Source organism: Dermacentor silvarum, chromosome 11 (assembly GCF_013339745.2).
Source record: "Dermacentor silvarum isolate Dsil-2018 chromosome 11, BIME_Dsil_1.4, whole genome shotgun sequence".
In the NCBI taxonomy this organism is placed as follows: Eukaryota; Metazoa; Arthropoda; class Arachnida; order Ixodida; family Ixodidae; genus Dermacentor; species Dermacentor silvarum.
In genome coordinates, this window is record NC_051164.1 from 60,819,246 (window position 1) to 60,837,494 (window position 18,249).

The 18,249-nt window shown below is 44.3% G+C and overlaps 1 protein-coding gene across 1 annotated transcript in view; it reads right to left on the minus strand.

Moving 5' to 3' along the window:
- The window catches only part of LOC119433282 (protein zyg-11 homolog B-like), a 57,728-nt gene that overhangs the window by 21,010 nt on the left and 18,469 nt on the right, over positions 1–18,249 (minus strand). Inside the window, exons 7-13 of the mRNA XM_037700430.2 lie at positions 17,068–17,208; positions 13,377–13,553; positions 12,177–12,230; positions 11,002–11,112; positions 8,836–8,977; positions 6,397–6,467; positions 4,276–4,323 (exon numbers count right to left, since the gene is read on the minus strand). Coding sequence (XP_037556358.1) covers positions 4,276–4,323; positions 6,397–6,467; positions 8,836–8,977; positions 11,002–11,112; positions 12,177–12,230; positions 13,377–13,553; positions 17,068–17,208 — 744 coding nt within the window. The remainder of the gene's footprint in view (positions 1–4,275; positions 4,324–6,396; positions 6,468–8,835; positions 8,978–11,001; positions 11,113–12,176; positions 12,231–13,376; positions 13,554–17,067; positions 17,209–18,249) is intronic.

An 18,249-nucleotide genomic window follows, 5' to 3' on the forward strand; every position in this document is an offset into this window, starting at 1 on the left:
AGCGAGCTTGGCACCAGCGGCAGAAACGCTCGGACTGATTATGCCAACCCATCCGGTGCACCAAAACGTTCTAAATCACACGAAAGTGATAGTACATCTCCGAAAGTTACTGGTTGAAAATACCGCTCGAGATCATAGTCTAGCACAAAATGAACCACCAGCAACCTTCACGATGATGTGCTCCGTCTTCATTTTGTGATAGCAATGACACTGCATCTGGTGGCTCTGACGGTAGGCTATTGCCAATGCTGCGAATGCAGTTTTGGTTTCCTATCCGATTGTAACATGCAGGCAATATTCGGACCCATTTTTTTTCTGACAAAGAGGTGTGCGTTAGATTCGAGTAAAGGTGGTAGGTCGAAGCGTAGTGTATGTAGATAGGTGACCTTTGCGCTGAGAGAACTGCAACATTGTAACTCAACCTGTCTTTCCCTTTCTTGCTATTGAGCACCTCAACTGACAAGTCACTGTTTCAAATAAGTTCATGAGCAAGTGAAACATGGGACTCCAGTGCAGACTTTTACCTCATTTTGTTCATGTGACCACAGCCACTTAATCACAATTAAATAATGAATGAATGAATGAATGAATGAATGAATTACTGAATTAATGAATGAATGAATGAACCTTTATTTGAAACAGTGACTTGTCAGTCGAGGTGCTCAATGGCAAGAAAGGGAAAGACACGTTGAGTTACAATGTTGCAGTCCTCTCAGGGCAAAAGTTACCTATCTGCACTATTGCACCAGATGCCTTGGCATAATTAGCCCCAGCATTTCTGCCGCTGTGCCAAGCTCGCCATCTGCACACATTGCCAGGAACGCTGTCAGACGCATACTTGTTATATGCAGAGTCGCGTGAAACTGATAACATTATCTATAAAAGTGATCGATCGAGAATACCACCCCTGTGGGCTTGGTATCTGTGGCCAATGAAGCACAAATGGCAATGAGGACGCGATGCACCATTTTCATTATGGAAGCTCATATAAAAACAAAATTATTTCTGTGAAGGCAGGTTCTGCACGTCTCATTATTTCCATCACCATCGTGGGGGGCATGCTACATTTTTCATTTACGAATTGGTGGCATGTTGGATTCAGGTTTTATTTTCTTACTTTAGGCCACGAAAGCAGGGTGCACCTTAGAATCAGGCAAATATGGTATTTCAGCTAGCACAGGGGAAATCCGGTCTCTGCAGCCCCTGCTAGTGCGTTGGCATTATGAGTGCCGGCGATGCATTGAGAACACTTGCACTTCTCATGGTGGGAATGTCAGAGAATGTTGACAAGCTTTTTTGTTTTCACAAGTGGACTTGTGATTTATTTATGTATTTTTCTTTTGCCTCAGAGACCCCTAGCTAGGGGGTATTACATGAAGGGTAGCGAGTTTTGATATGCTTGATACTTCCACTTATGCAAAGTGCTGTTGACATAATATTAAAGGCAACCATATAAATTTGTAGCAAGGTTTATTTTTGCTTCAAAGTTCATGTGTGTAACTCACTACTTCTCATTCCTTAGCTTACGTACATAAATTAACAGATTCAATTAATAGATCAATTATTCCCTTCGGAGGTCCCGATCCGTCAGGTTAAAATTCTCAGTCAATGCCCAGCCCTACTAATACCCGTGTCACACGGGCACCCACAAACTCCTTTAGTATAAGGGAGCTCGAAACTTCCTAAGGGAGTTCGACCTCAAGGAAGTTGTGGCCGTGTCACACGGCCAATAACAAGTTTTCATAAGAAGTCGCCAGAGGCGCTATCAGCGGCGTTTGATGTTTGTAGAATTACAAAAATGTAACTTCTAGTTACGCTCGTAGCTATTATGATTAACGCTCCTTCCATAAAAAACACAATTTATTATATTTGATGCGAAAAACATACACCTCGCTAAAAATCAAAGTGCACTCGCTAAACATAGCAGTGCTGACAGCGACGCTAGCCACCATGTGCTTCTCTGTGTTTCCTTTGCGGCATGGCGAGTATGCTGATTTGCACTTGAACGTTTATTTATTTCAACAGAACTGTTTTGAAAAACACTCGACATTATTTTAATGCAAAAATAATTAAATTCTCAGCTTTACAACAACAAGCCTGGGCACGAGAGTACTCCCTTCAGCCGCTGAGGGAGATCGCCGATCTCCCTTGACCAAAAGCTCTGTTAAACTCCCTAAGTGGAAGGGCGACCGTGTGACATCGCATGCATCTCCCTCAACATAAAGACGAGGGAGTTAAAAGGAGTTTGCGGATGCCCGTCTGACAGGGGTATAAGAATACTAGAGAATAATCTTTTACTAGTGTCTGTGTGCACTACTAGAGTGGCTTTTCAGCCGTAACTGCAATGATGGGCCACTTGTGGATTTGCCTAAACTTCACCCTCAATATACAATGATAAAGAAAAAATCACAGTTTCGCCTAACAGGAGAAGCATTGATTGTGATAGCAAATTAGTAGACAGCTATGAGAAGTAAGGTTAGTCATTTTATCAGCTGCATAAATTGCTGTAAACATTCGCTTACTAACTAAATTAGGAAGCACATTGTCACATGTGCACGGGCAAACACGAACACATTTCACTCGATGACCACCGTGGACACTTGCTGCCTAAGAACACTGGGGTGAATTCCCCTTCGGGCTGCCTCTCACTTCAACACGAACTAGTCTCGCGAGAGCACAGAGCAGACGAAGGCATGAGCTATATCCGGCCGGCTAGCTCTCGAACCCAGTGCAGATTGCCTCCACCCAGTGCAGATTGCACTAACCTGTCCCCTCGCCACCCCCCTCCTTGCACAAATTAAAAGACGGCGTGCACCCTCCCCACCTACCTCCCTTGCGAGCGCAAGACACCTGCCGCATCAAGCCACCATACTTCTCGACTTGCCCTCGCAAGCTTTTGCTCGTACATACAGCATACGGCATGCGGCCGTGATGTTATCGTATAAAGAACATCACACCAACGCCGACAATGATGGCGGAAATTCGCCTGGAGTGTCCATATAGCTGCAGTCGCAATAATAATAAGGGGATACGAGAAGTTCAATTTTTTTTTATTTATAACCATGTGAAAAGAATTGGCTTCATAGTTTTTCTTCATATGGCTCCAACTAACAAAAATTCAGTTCCTCGGATACCCTGATTATTCTTGCTAAGTTTTAAGTATACCAAGCATTGTTCGATTGCTCAACACATTGACTGTTTATTAATGAAGATTCACTGACTTTGTCCTGCAAGGATGTTGTGAACAGACACTTCGCTCTACAGAGTCACAGCAAGAATGATCTGTGCCACATACAGAAACGCATATGAAGCTCATTCAAGAAACATTCGTGTAACTCCAGCTGAAATGTTGGTTGCCATTATACGTTGTCCGCAAGCAGGCGTTGCTGCGGCAAAGAAGGTGCAAATAATCAACAGGTCCAAAAAAGGCTGGCAGTTCCGCACAAAGGGCAAAGCATTGACAGCAATAGCGAGGTCTTGCATCACGCTTGAACTCCTCAGACTGTGTCTTAAATATACGGGTGTACGACATGTTGGTGCGACGCAATACGCAGGGCAACTCCTCCTGGGCCAAAGGAACGGAACCCTGGCAACTATCAGGCATCTCACAATGCTGGTGGGGCGAATGCTGGTGGGGCGAGTGCCGCCAGTGGTGTCACAGGTGCAGCCTCAACAGTGCACGAGATGAGAGCAACGAGAAACCATCCGTGTTAGTGGCCGATAAAATATAGGATAACATTTGCTCAACGTTTACTGCTCAGACCCGAGCATAGATGCAGCAGCTCAGCAGGAACTCTAGTACGCCTATAATGTGCATGTGAATACATGCTTATGCCAGCAGCAGAAGGTAGAATGCTGCCCTTGCTCTGCCCCCGAGGCGATTGAGCATAGCGTTGATGGTGCGTCCACTTCGCTTCGTCATTTTTGCAGCCAAACGCACTTTGCGTCTGTGGAGACCATCTAACACTTCGCGTTAAGAGCCACGCCTGCGTCGTCGGCAAACAGCACGAGAACGACAACGCTGACTGCATAAACACACCTTGTGCATCCATACAATTGCTGTCGCAATAACGTAATGCTCTGAAAAATGAGCCACCAACTGTATTCATATTCTTTTAAAATCAGCATTGTCTTTATCTAGACGCAAATGGAATATAGCAAAGTTGTTGGTCTCAATACGAAAATTGTAAACAAGCTCTAAATATCGTCCATCTTAGATAAAATCGGAAAAGTTGTTGGCATTATGCTCAAAACAAGCCATAACATGTGACTTACCACAAGACCAAGGACCTTGGTTTCAACAGCACTTTCCCCAAGGAACAGCTAGAAAAAATAAGACGGGGGGGGGATGCACTTATTGCCAGCCTCTCTCTCATCGAGCACATGTGTATTCACCGTACGGTGATAATGGCTGATCAAGTTTAAAAGAAAATTCTGCCCTTAATGATGTACCAACATGCAGGGTAAAGAATCCAAGTAAATTGAGTAGTTACACGAGGCAGGGTCCCCACTTAATGCAAGCATTAAGCTGGACCTCGTTAGAGAACAAAAGAAACCTGTGATCGCCCCACAAAAAGGGAAGAAAAGAAACCATGTGTAGGTTCTGGAGGTGCTTGAAACAATGCCGGGCAAGAGCAAACAACTAGCAATGTTGAGATGCTAATGCATGCAGCAAACTTGGCAAAAGCGCCACAATGGAGTGCGTGCAATTCACAAGCTTGAAGTTTACTGGATGCATCCTGCTCAATGTTGCCAATTGCTGGCTCCCACGGGCTGCAACCATGAAGGTCAGTGCATATTTGTTGGTTTTATGAGCCAGCCAACAACGTAAAATATGCTGACTAAGGCTTTTGATGCAGAGGCTCCCCTACTAAGTCCTAAAATTGCAACACCCAGATCCAAATCCAATGGTGTGGCCATTGACTCCTTACCAGAAATGCGGCTGCGCGAAGTACAGCTGCCGATGTTTGACTTGGAAAAAAAAAAATTTCTACAGGTCTGCACATACTGCTAGTAGGCGTACTTCATGAACTGCGCCACCTGACAGTAACTTTTCTGAAGAATTTTGAAAGTGCCATCTTAAGCTGACACTGATATCTTCATGGAGGCTGCTCAAGTCTACATAAGATCATGAACGTAAACAGCATTAGAAACTTAACGATGACTCTCTGTTGTTTTCCATGGCACCCATCTGCTCTACCAAGGTTCATTTCAACCTTAAAAAAAAATTTTAAGCTTTAGCGGACACTCTTTAGGGGGCCCTAATCAGTCAGTATGAACAGTTGCTGGCACAAGTTCGGAAACTATGGCATCAGCAAAAATTTAAATTTCTTTTAGCGCAGCTCCCACAATGTGGAATTGCTCCAATATATTGAATTGGTTGAACACACACACGTGCGCTGTGCCACTGATTTTAGCCGGCATGTGCAGGCTGCAATTAATTTTTTTTTTTTTTTTGCAGCCCCACTGGTCTCCGAACTTTTGCTCATGACTGTACATAAAGTCTTGCAAAGCAATGTTCCTGCAATGCCCCACCTCAATTCATTCTCTCGTTGGTCTGTAGCGATTGTTTGGAAATCGCTCACAGGCTGAATGTACAAGCACAGACAAGCTTTGAAGAGCTGGCTTTGCCACATATACATGTAGCATGAGCAAGTGCAAAGTTTGCAAACCCAGATCGGAGTAGGTAAAACAAGACAATACAAGACACATCCAACTTTTGCATGAACTGCGTAAAAAGGCAAATAGGAAGTGTGAATGGTTGTATCATAAGTCCCGTATCTTTTTCCGGAGCCAATAATTTTTCTCTATTAAAAGCCTAACTTCACCAGATTTGTTGCATCCTTAGATTCATTAAAGGTGTACTGCAGCAAAACAGATCAAGAATTTTCAGTCCTTCAGTGACAGGAACGTCAAATATGGGAACATCAAATATTTCATGCTCAGCATACTTTGAAAACACGCATTCAGCCCCTTGAAATCTATGCCCGATGTGAAACACTGTCAGAAACAATGAAAGAAGTGAACCCACTACGTGATGGCATAATTAAAACGACAGCAATCACCCAAACATCTACCTTTAGAAAAACAGCTTGCACATATTAGGTATTCATATTTGCAGGAAAGATCTCAAGATGTATGCAACACAATTTAAGCATTATTGTTTTCGACCAGTGCTATTGCATTTGATTTACAATATGCATAGTGCCTGGAGAGAATATCTCGTCTGTATGCTACAAATAATCGTTACGCCTTCTTCCTACAAAAAAAAAATCAGGTCAAGAGCTGCACAGAAAGTGCTTGCTCAGATTTCATTTTTAGATTCCTACTCACACAGCTTGCAAAGCTGTCAGTACAAATCAAGTGCATGACAGGTACTGATCCAGTACCACTCACCTCGAGAACGTTCAAGAAAAGTTCCATGCCTCCCTTGGACAGAAACACGGAGCATGTCTTGGGCGACTCATCTGCACATTCCAGACCGGCAACACTCGAGACAGGACTTATAATTTACAAATACTGTCTGCCCTGCATAGAGCTTTTGCCAAGAGTAGATAATAATGCATGTATAACAACAATGACAGTAGCACCAAGGAACATAACTCAAAATTAGATGTTGATGACTAGTTGGATAGCAAATGCATGTATCACATAAGCTGATAGCTAAACCAAGAAAATCAATGAAAGCAGCCTTAAGACCACAAGAACAAAAAAAAAAAAAGAAACAATGACAGCAGCACTAAGAAACAATTCATAATGGTTTATCTGATTGTTCCATACAATTTACATTTACAAGCTGTATTTTCCTTTTACAAATCGGGGGCATGTTACATTCAGGTGCACTTATAATTTCTTACTTTAAACCCACGGAAATTGGGTGCGCATTAGACTTGGAGGTGTGTTAGAATCGAGTAAATATGGTAACCACAGTAAACCCTTGAACTATCAGTCGTCCAGCTTCTTTTCTGGCCGTGGTTTCACAGCCCCTGTGTTTTTCACCTCTTAGCCAGAAAAGTTCTTGTGCCCGAACTCCGCATATCTCGAAATCTTGACTACCAGCAAAAAGGCAAAGGGTGAAGCGTGAATGCCACATCACTCATGAGCGTCTGCTAAAGGCTTGACGATTGCGTTCTTCCGTAAAGATTTCCAAAGGTAAACCGTCCGGAATTTATTACTATGCAGAAAGTAGCAGTGTCACCTTTGTTACATGCCTGAAAATGGTTACGCTCGGATGACTTGCTTCAAATATACCATAAGGGTCAATCGTCTTGACTCTGCGCCAAGCACGCTGTCTTGGCACAGGGTCAGTAACGCTGTTGCCCGTAGATGCCGTCTCCAGGGCCGATACACGGAAATGTGTCCAAGAATATTACTAGTTACTTGTTAATGGGGGTTTACTTACAAATAAGCGTAAAACCACCTTAAACACCATGTTTTGAGCTAATGATTAAAGAAGGCTCTCACAGCAACAGCATTGAATGCAGTCCCATTAGAACACAAATTAGAAACAGCATGGCTTAATAGAGCAGAAATTCACGTTTGTCGTAATTTTTGTGGCTGAATGTATATTCTTGATGAGAGCAGTTTGAGCATTTTGGTACATGACCACGGAGTAATGGCGCAAAAATGAGACAAGAACTCCCCTCCTCTGTTCTTGGGCCATTTTTACGCTAATACTCTGTAGTACTTACTAAAAGCCATAACAGTAGCGTTAACACAACAGACACAAGAAAGGCATTGGGACGAACGCCATGACATAGTGTTCACACTTTTCTTGCAGCCGTCACTTTAAGGCTACAATTAGTGCTTTAAGTATGGACCGACTAACCCAGGAACATGTACTACACTGTAACCTCTTGTATAGTAGACTTCAATTCGACTCCTGTTAATCTGACTCTAGTTAATTCGATCCCAACCAAAGGTCCTGGTCAACTCCCCAACTTCCGTTATTTTGGTATCAAAATGGGCGTTCGCTGGATAATTCGAACTTGACTGGTCAGCTTCGATGCAATATAGCCATAATATGCAGTGAAGCATACCAAGGATAAAATGGGGCTACTGTCATGGGACAAAGTACACGTTTCTTAATTATACAGGCGTTCACGCACCATCTCGAGTCACAGTAGGAGAATCTAGAAGCCTAATAAGCATACTGGCAGCCATTCAGGGCTGTTTCTGACGTTGCTGTGGCAATTTGAGCCCTCCTTTCGCCTGCCACTTGTGTCTTGTATATGAGACAATTAACGGGGCCCCCGTATGATTTCCTTCATTATACGTGCGCGCACGCGCCATGCACCGAGAAGCAGAGAAAAACAATCTGTGTTTTGGGAAAGCTAGCGAAAAGGCAGGCGGTAAGATGAAAACACGGCAAAAGTCACGGGGCCGTTTAAATCCATCAAAAGAGCAGGGCTCTTTCTAAAACTCAAGGCTTTCCAGTAAACTTATTAGGCATCTCGGTGCTCGTACAGTGACCGGAGATGGCGCATGTGCATGTGTAAATTAAGGAACATGTGCTATGTCACATAACAGTGGCACCTTTTCCTCCGCTTAGTGTGCTTCACTGCACGACACAATTGTATTGCGACTAAGCTAACTTTTAAGGCAAATGCTGTCAAGTGAATCAATGGCATGTTTCGGCGTTTTTTCAGCCTTTTGTTTAATTCGACCCACCAGATAATTAAACCAGTTTCGTCAGTCCTGTCCGGACCGAGTTAACGAAAGTCGACTGCAATAGCATTTGCGCTCTCAACTGAGACCAGGTGCCATCAATTCAAGCGACAAGTGGCTACAACCTTAGAAATGAAAAATGGGAATGCCTCTCATTGCAATCCTCACCTGTCAGGTTCCAAAGGGCGCTGAGCGTGAACTTCATCATGATGTCCACTTCGCCAGCGTACAGCTTGCTTTTGACAATTCGCAGCAGGCGTTCCATGTACTCCGGCTTGGCACCCAGGGATGATGTCTCCGAGGTTGAGATCTGCAAAAAGGTGGCACAGAGCGTCTCACCTCTGACGTGCATGCTGCTAGCAGCCAACTTTAACCTCCTGCAGACGAGTTGTGGCTCACTAATTTTCATTACAGGCAAGGACGTGTGGTTTAGTCATGCTGGCTAAATCCAAGAATTACCTCCTACAAACGTGGCATCTGTAAGCTGATCTAAGAGCTTATCATTATTAAATACATTTTCCCGTAGTGTCACATGGGTCACAATTTGAGATGAATGTTGCGTGCTAGTTCACGCCAAATATTCCTCACAAGCAAACACGCTTGGTCCTGTATCAGGTGAAATTCTGTTGCACGGCCCCGGCTACAAGCACCAACTTTTGGTCGTCCTTGTTCAAAAACGTTGGTTATTACGAGCAAAACCTTTTCCCGATTGCAACTTTGTTATATAGACGTTTCACTGCATGCACACCGTGATGCTTCAGGCACAATTGCCCAGCATACCACTGCTGCTAGCCGTCCAGCATTTGTTTCGGCAGAGGGATTTGGTACGTCCACAGCATAACTGAGCAGACTCGGTTTAAAAGATTTAAAACGCATGTAATGAATTAAAAGAACATAACTTCGCGAAAGCTTGACAGACCAATAATCCAGTCTCTAACAATACGTGGTCTCCCATCTGCATTTAAAATTGCCTTCCGCCTTTCCTACAGAACAAAACTTTACCGTGAAGATTCGTTACACAAAGCTTTATTTCAATATTCCTTTTAGAGAAAAGCAGTTCCTGTTCGACGTTCTATATAAACATTTTTCTTCACCAATTTTAGGCTTGTCAACTAATTAGCATGTCTATTGCACTACACCAAAAAATTTATTATTGCGATAGCAATTATATGGACACTTCAACAGGATTTCTGCCGTCGGCGTCGCCGTGAGGTTCCGTATAGATAAAATCTTCACCGCGCGCCGTATGCCCCAGCGGAAGCGTGCGGGGACACGCGCTATCACGGAGAGCGAACGCACTCAATCTTCCACGCGCAAGCAAGGAAGCGGAAAGCCAGCGCCAGAGGGAGCAGGGGGTGGGGGGGGCACTTCTCTGCCAACAACCGCGATCGTCGCTCGTCCGCACAGTCTCTTATCTCTCCCACGCGCAAGCAAGGAAGCGGGAAGCCAGCGCCGGAGGGAGCGGGGGGGGCACTTCTACTCTGCCAACAACCGCGCTCGTCGCTCGAACCGCACCGTCTCTTATGTCCACACGGCTCTGACCTTTATGGACTGTGCATTTGCCGCTCAGTTTCTGTTGAAGCGATAGACCGCACGTACCTTCGCCCGCTGCGGCGTTTGCGCTTGCTGCCAGCGTTTTGACAGTCGTTGTCTGCAGTCATTCAGTGTGATCTATCCATGTTTGTTTGTGCGCGCTCACACCACGCTTGTTCATTCAGTTAGTAATAGTCGGGCCACATTTTCCAACGCACGCTACACATGCAATGCTGCCCGGATCGGCAGTGCAGCACTACAGGTGTGTCCCTTCACACGCGCTGCCCACGGGAAGCGCTTCTCATCAACACCACGGTTTCACACGCGCCTTCTCGTGGTCATCGAGTCTCTCTTCATGTCGGTCTACTTACGCCGCAGCACACCTGCTTACTTAATCAGCTCATGTTTACTACAATTCATATTGCTATACCAAAGCCGCTCACCTTACTTCGTATGACATTGCTGTGTTGCTATCGCATTCATTGCTTCGCCCTTAGGGCGAAACTGTGACATTTTTATTCAAATCACGTTTAACGCATATGCAAAGAGAACTTCCTTTTTTATTGCATCATCCACCTTCAACAAACTGATTTAGTGTTTCTGTTCAGTGTCCTTGCAAGTGCAAATGTGCAACGTTATAAGTGGCATTCTTCTGGACCACCTGCCCTAAAAGATGTTTGCAGTAGAAACGAACAAAATTGTCAAAGTTCATTATGTTCAACAGAGTGAACTGCAGCATTCTACAGAGTATGTGTTGGTGACAAAACAAGCTTGTCACTAACATGGATGTACCACACTCACCTTGGCAGCAAGGATAGAGCAGATGGCAACTGACATCCGGTTCATGGATGGGTCGTCAAAGGCCAGCAGCGAGTCCATCACAAGTCGAGCGCAGTGGTACCGATCAAACGTCTACCCTCCCACAGGGACAAAGCAAGAATAAATGCCATTGCATTATTTTATTAGTGTATGGGTGTATATTAGTCACCAAGTTCAAACAGTTGAACCATACAGCTTCTGACAACGCTACATAGAAGGAAATTTGGCACAACCGTCTATGCCAGTTTATTAAAGGAGCTGTGATCCACATTATCGAATTTTTCTTGTGTAGAAAATATACCGCATGCTTTTCATAAATAAAAGAAAATGACACCTAGCAAGCAAGAAGGTTGGGAAATGTTTACAAGACATTTCAATTCGACAACTAAGTTGGTCTAAGAACACTGGACCTTGCTCGAGGGTGCAGGATCAAATCCCGGCTGTGACGACCACAATTCAATGGGGGCAAAATGCAAAAACGCCCACGTACCTGCATTGGGTGCATGTTTAAGAAGCCCAGGTCATCAAAATTTATCTGGACTAGCACACTACAGTGTGCCTCATAATTTGGGGTTATCGCACGTAAAACTCCAGAATTTGATTTCCTTGACTAGGGACCCGGCTTCACTGAGATTTTGTTAACAAAATTTAATTTATCTCTAATCTGTTTATAATTTTTACGCTTAAGGCTTCAGACATTCGTGTAGCTTTCATCATTAAGCCTTACCTTTCTAAATTTCCAAATAGTCATAGTTTTCTCAGCAAGGCAACGGGCAAGTCTCTGAGCACAAGCATAATCATTCTGAATTGTTGCATTTATAACACCAACATTTTATTCAAAATGGCAAACAATGCATACTCACAAAGCCATTATGAAACCATAAGGAAGAAGTTTAGGCAAATCCATGTATACCAACCGCCATTCCCATGGTAGCTGAACCACCATATTAGTAGCTCCATCTAGTAACTTTTGCAGGAAACTCTACAACCTATTGTTCTTGAACAGGCACCTAAATTTAAGTGCACAGGCATTTTTTCATTTTACCCGCACAGGTGTGGCTGCCAGAGTCGGGAATAGAACCCGCAGCCTCGTGATTAGAAGTAGAATGCCGCGGCGGGTGACACCAAAGTTTCGGAACGTGAAAGTGAGTACGCACCACATCCTGAAGGATCCGGTCGCTGCACAAAGTGAGCAGCGTGTTCTTCTGGAGCTGATGAAGCAAGAAGACAAAAGTGTTAGCAACCATCATGATGTTACACAGCTCGCATTGTCATGCATACATTGCCTAACTTTTTTTGCCGGTGATCGTTTTCCAGCGGACTGTCATTCATCATCATCAGCCTATATTTATGTCCACTGCAGGACGAAGGCTGTGATCTCCAATTATCCCTGTCTTGCACTAGGTGATTCCAACTTGTCATTGTCACCAAGTTAATGCTCGGCGCAGAACCCAACATCTGTTATTAGAAATTTCTTGAATGTTGTACGCTCTCGAATGTACACAAGCACCAGCGTTTATTCTGAAACTTACGGTGAGACATCTATAAATGGCAAACCAATTCAAACCATAAGATTTAGGTTCTATGACTGACGACTGTCGTTGCCATTATCATTGTGAATTGAGTGCATGGCTTGCATTTCTGGGCACATGTTCGCCCAATAATGCCAGATAATATTTATAAGTGAAAATTTTATCAGTGTTTGGTGTTTCATCTTAAGTACAATGTGACAATATACACTATGGCTCCGAAGAGGCTGGGTTACCCTCTCCGTTTGCAGTACCAAACACAAAGCGTTGCCTAAATAGGAACCCCAGGTTTAGAAAGCTCATCCAGCTAAACCACTAGCTGATCTCCGCTCAAATTTTGCACAGAGGCAACATTTTGCAGACGGTTCAAATGTTTAATTGTTGCTCAAGCATTGAACCTGCAACCTCATGCTTAGCAGTACAATCACATAGCTAATGAGCTACAGCGACAGGTCTTGCAGTCTGTTCAGTTTAACACAACTAGTTCATTTGTGAGCATTACTTGCTTGTTTTGTTCACAAAAAAGCTGAAATGTGCCACAACATCACAAGAATTATGTCACTTTCGTTTTGATGGAATGGTGGCATTATGTGTCACCACTATGGTGAAACGACGCCACATCACAAAAATTATGTCGCTTTCGTTTTGATGGAATGGTGGCATTATCTGTGACTACTATGGTGAAACGAGGATGGCTCAAGTGAGCGACATAGTCATGTTAGAAGACTGTCGTCAAGCACAGCAGCACCTCCCATAAAAATGGGGCACAGCTGCTACTACAAGAAGCTGCCAGCCATGCACCGGTCCTTATCACATCCTGCCACACACCTGCTGGTTCCGGGGGAAGTTCTCCATGGCGCTGAGGGTGAGATCAACGATCTGCCGGAGCCACCGCGGGTGGACCTTCTGCCCCAGAGTACCCTTGGACAGGTTGTAGAGGCAGGCTGTGGCAGCCATCTGGATGGCCAGGACACGCGGGTGCTCCGCCATGCCTGGCAGGATCAGCTGAAACACAACGATCGCCCCTCATTGATCCACTCATCCATGTGAGAGAACCTCTGACACTCATCAGCATGTAGCTAATACAATGGAGCTCCACTGATACGTTTCTCGCTGCTACATCGCATCCTTGTGGTCCTCACTTAAAGCCCACCGACTCCTATGTATTATGTTCCCATTTGATACATCGCCATTTTGTGATGTTCCCACAGCTTACGTCGTTTTTGAACATGGCCATAAACAAAATTTTGCGGTGCAGAGCCAAATTCACTCGCACGTTGCTACAAAGACGACAAATGTATACTCGCGATTAATGCTGCCAAGCTCCGCCTGTGGCCCCACCCCAATATGGTGGAAGTACGCGATCATCAGTCCCTTATAAGAGTGTCTCGATGCAATTGTGGTTTTTGCCAGTTTCCTAATGTTATAGCTTCACCGTAATACAGCCACGTAATGCAGTGAAGCATATGCAAAATTCAGCACTCGTACTGTGACTGGAGACAGACACAGTATGTGTGTTGAGAAGCTGATAGCTGTACTGAACGCGATTTAGAGCAGTTTCTGGTGTTAATGTAGCGATTTGGGGCCTTCCTCACTCTAAGATTTTCAAGGTTCTTAGTTTTTCTTTTAAGTTTCTTTTTCCCTTTTCTGTTCTTTTTTTTTCGTTGCTTTCTTTCTTTTCTTTTTCTGCTGTCCCTTGAAAAACTTGTCAACAAGGTTCTACTGTATATGGTTATAACAAATATCAGATATAATGAAGGTATGTCTGTGTCGGGTGCGACTTTGTTGTAACAAGATTTAACCGATTTAAAGATTTTCTCCAGATATTAACAGATTTTCAATGCTACTCTAATGGAACCTATGCACGAGACAGTAGCAACACAGTTAATAAAGAGAAAAGATGATACATTTGATTCGGCTGAACAAGGTTACGTAGGAAAGCAAGTGGGGCAGCGGTTCTTCAGACACTGTTCCTCTACTGAGAAATGTTCAAGCCAGATGTACTCCACAGGAATGCTAATTAGCGTGCACGAGCTCACAGAATCAGCGTAGTGACATAGACCAAGGGAGAACTTTAGGTACTAAAGCCCTCCTCAAAAGCAGTTGCCAATGCACGCATACAACCACAGGTTGCCGCAATGGCTACATATACACTAGAACCTCGTTCATACGCTTTAGAAAAAAAGCACAACAAGAACACACTAACCGTGAAACCCTACAGTCCGAAGTCACAATAAAGTTGCAGTTTTGTCCGAAAAGCGAAGCATTGATTGCGATTAGCAAATTATTAAGGCAGCTCCACACAGTAAGGTTAGTTGTTTTAGACCGCACTCAGTCGCGCATTGTGCAACCGCGGCCGGAGTAGAAGCAGAGACGTGCTACCCTAGCGGCGGGCGGCTACTGTTCTCGATCGCACGTCTCGCACGTTTTCTTGTTTACATGGGATCTAGCGTCCTGAAAATGTATCATATTATCACAGTTTGGCGATGTATTAAGCGTTGGTGCCGAAAGATTGTGCTTTCCGAGAATGCATGAACCAGGTAAAAAAGAAGCGTGACTGTATCACGTCATTTCTCGGGTTCTCGATCGTAAACGTTCGCGCAGGGAAATCGTATGTTACACGATCGTATCAACAAGGTTCTACTCTACCTGCCAAGCAGTGAACATTACAATATGTAAAATCCAATGGAGAGGGAGAAAGAATACAACACCCTAGAGGGAGGGTGGAGTAGCCCACATTTTTTTTTTTAAGCTTACACTGAGCACAAGACTTCTTCTTTTTCTTTTGTTTTTGTGGGTTACATTTGCATTTTATGAACAATAACTTATCTTTGGATGTACTACACAAGCGGGAGCAAACTTGGAACAGCACAAACTGAGAAACAACACACTGTTTTTAGAGCGCAGCTCTTAGGCGGCCCGTTCCTGCGGCGAGCATGCGCAGCGAAGGATGAAAGAGCGAATGCAGAGTGCAGCGGGGGATGAAAGATGCTAGGAGGAAAGTCGGGGAGGAGGGTATGGTGAAAGCGTTACAAGAAAAGCGTAGTACGGCGACGATGGCTACAAGATGGCGCCAGAGTAGCACGCGTCGTCTGCGAGGTCTGTCTGCGGCAGCTGCTGTGAACTGCACACACGCGTCACTCGCGCGCTGCCTCTCATGATCTCCAGATTAACCAGGCAGTCGCGCCACGCTTCGCTTCGTTTGCTACGTGCCGCATGAGAAATTGTCCGCGCCAGCCAATATATCGCGAAATGCAAACACATAAAGAGCTGCATTCAAATTTCGCACTAGGGAGTATCGTAATCGTCATTGAATTTTTTAGATCACAGTGGCTCTTTAGCAACTTTGCTGTCGACTTCCCCCGCTTCAGGAACTAGTCTGTGTAATCCTGCTCGAAACAAGTACACCTCTGGCATATTTTCACCATCAGAAGACTTCCAAGAGGAGGATTCGAGACTGACAAGCAAAATGTCCTCGCTAAGAGAATTTATTTTTTGGAAATATTACTACAACATTAGCAAAATTGTAAAACGAGCCCAAATTCATAAACGTCATGCAAAATTTGGGAGGGCTGGCAGGCATGTTTATGGAAGATTGGATTTGCAAAAATGAATTCCCAATAGCCTGGGCACATAGCCTCTAATTTTAAGTTTCAATCTGCAGTTGTTTTTGCGACCTACACAGTGGTCTATTAGGTTAGAAGTGTTAAGCCTTAAGAAATCAGAAATTCACATTTGTTGCGGAACCTATGCCCCTGTAAATATGTGTGTAAATGTGTGTGTTTGTGCAAGCATCTATTTATCGATTCTTCTTTGTGGGGTTTTATGTGCCAAAACCAGTTCTGATTATGAGGCACACCGTAGTGGAGGGCTCCAGATTAATTTTGACCACCTGGGGTTCTTTAACATGCACTACAACGCAAGCACACGAGCATTTTTGCATTTACCCTCAATCGAAATGCGGCTGCCGCGGCCGGGATTCGATCCCACGATCTCGTGCTCAGCAGCGCAACGCCTTAGCTGACTAAGCCACCACGGCGGGTACCTATTTATCGATGTGTGCATTTATGTATGCATGCAACATGATAGACGGAACTCCCTTCTAAGTAGCATCCTCACTACACTGCTAACCAAAAGCCACCAGTGGGGTTCGTACAGAACATTTGACTCAAAATTCAAGGACAATTCAGGGATTGCAAGGATGCTAAAGATCAAAATTCAAGGAGGGGGAAACAAACGTTATCCGTACACATACGCTAGAAAAAAGTGAAACTTGTGCCTGCAAATTTTCTCATTTCATCACACCACCATATGGGGATCATATGGGACATGCCCAATACGATACTGGGAACATATGAATTTTTGTGTGGGCCCTGGGAACATATGAATTTTTGTGTGGGACCCCATATGGGATTATTGGACGTGGAGAGCCTATTGTTCTTTTTCGATAGGGCTGCATTCCACAAAACTATGGGAAAGGGCGAGCACTGCAGGTTCCAATTCAGGAGCGTCGCCTCACCTTGATGACGTCGACCCGTGGCTGTGAGTAAGTTAACGTGTACTGGTAGAGGTAGTAGAGTGACTTCTGTACATAGTACGGCCGATCGGGGTACCTTCGGAGGGCTTCCAGGATCTGCCGCTCATCGGCGCAGCCGGTTATCTGTGTGGGAGAGAAGCAAGGAGCATCTATGGCAGGAGACCCACAGCAAAATTTTGGGGCCAGCAATTCGCCATTGGCACCTTGGTTGCACAATCAAGGCTGACACAAATTTCAAAGCAGTGCGAAAATTCATGAGGCTCTCCACTTGAGTTCACAATGATACAATGTCAGCAATTCCAGTCACGCATTCTAATAGTGCATGGCCCTGTACAACGACAAGCTTGCCAGATTTGCAAACATTTCTCAATTATTCAAGAACTATTGGAAAAGTATTCAATATTTGATTCTATTTGTTCTCAATGCAGTCACAAGAATTACTATTTGCCCACTCCTACTCATCGATAGCAAGTCATGGTCTTCTTAAGCAGGAAATAAATAACAGTGCAGGCAGAGCATAGAACAAAGCTTCGCTGTAAGCTTCAGGTGCCTGCAGCTCAAATGTTAAGGCATCACTTTGAAAAACTACGAAAAACTTCCTTGATGGAGTCTTCTAGCCACTAGATAAGCAGACAAACAGAGCAACAGTCTCAGCCAAACGTGTCTTACAGCAAATTTAACACAGGTCATAGGATGTGCCTATCTTTGTGGAAAGTTAGACAACAAAGGAAAACACACCACCACACTGCAAGCCAACCATCAAAGAGAGCACCATATTTCCCGGTGTATAAGTCCCATCTTTGCGTAAGATGCACCTACTGTAACTTGGTCGGCATGACGAAACGCAATTATACACACTTGTACACTCATCGCGAAATGCCCTCCGAAACCATTTCAGTGCATTGTGGTATAAGATGCACCAACTTAAAATTTTAGGAAAGAACCATGAATTAGACACTAGAAAATACAGTACATGGAGTGAAACACACCCAACAGGTCATCACTGAGCAAACATGATGTAGTGAGGTGACACGACGGATATGCAGTAGACTGCTGGTCAGTGGTGGGCTGCTCTCACATTTCACTTCCTTCTGCGTGCATTATCTACCAGTTCGCCAAGCTGCTCCTGCTCAATAGTCAGACAACATATGAATGTGCTAAGCT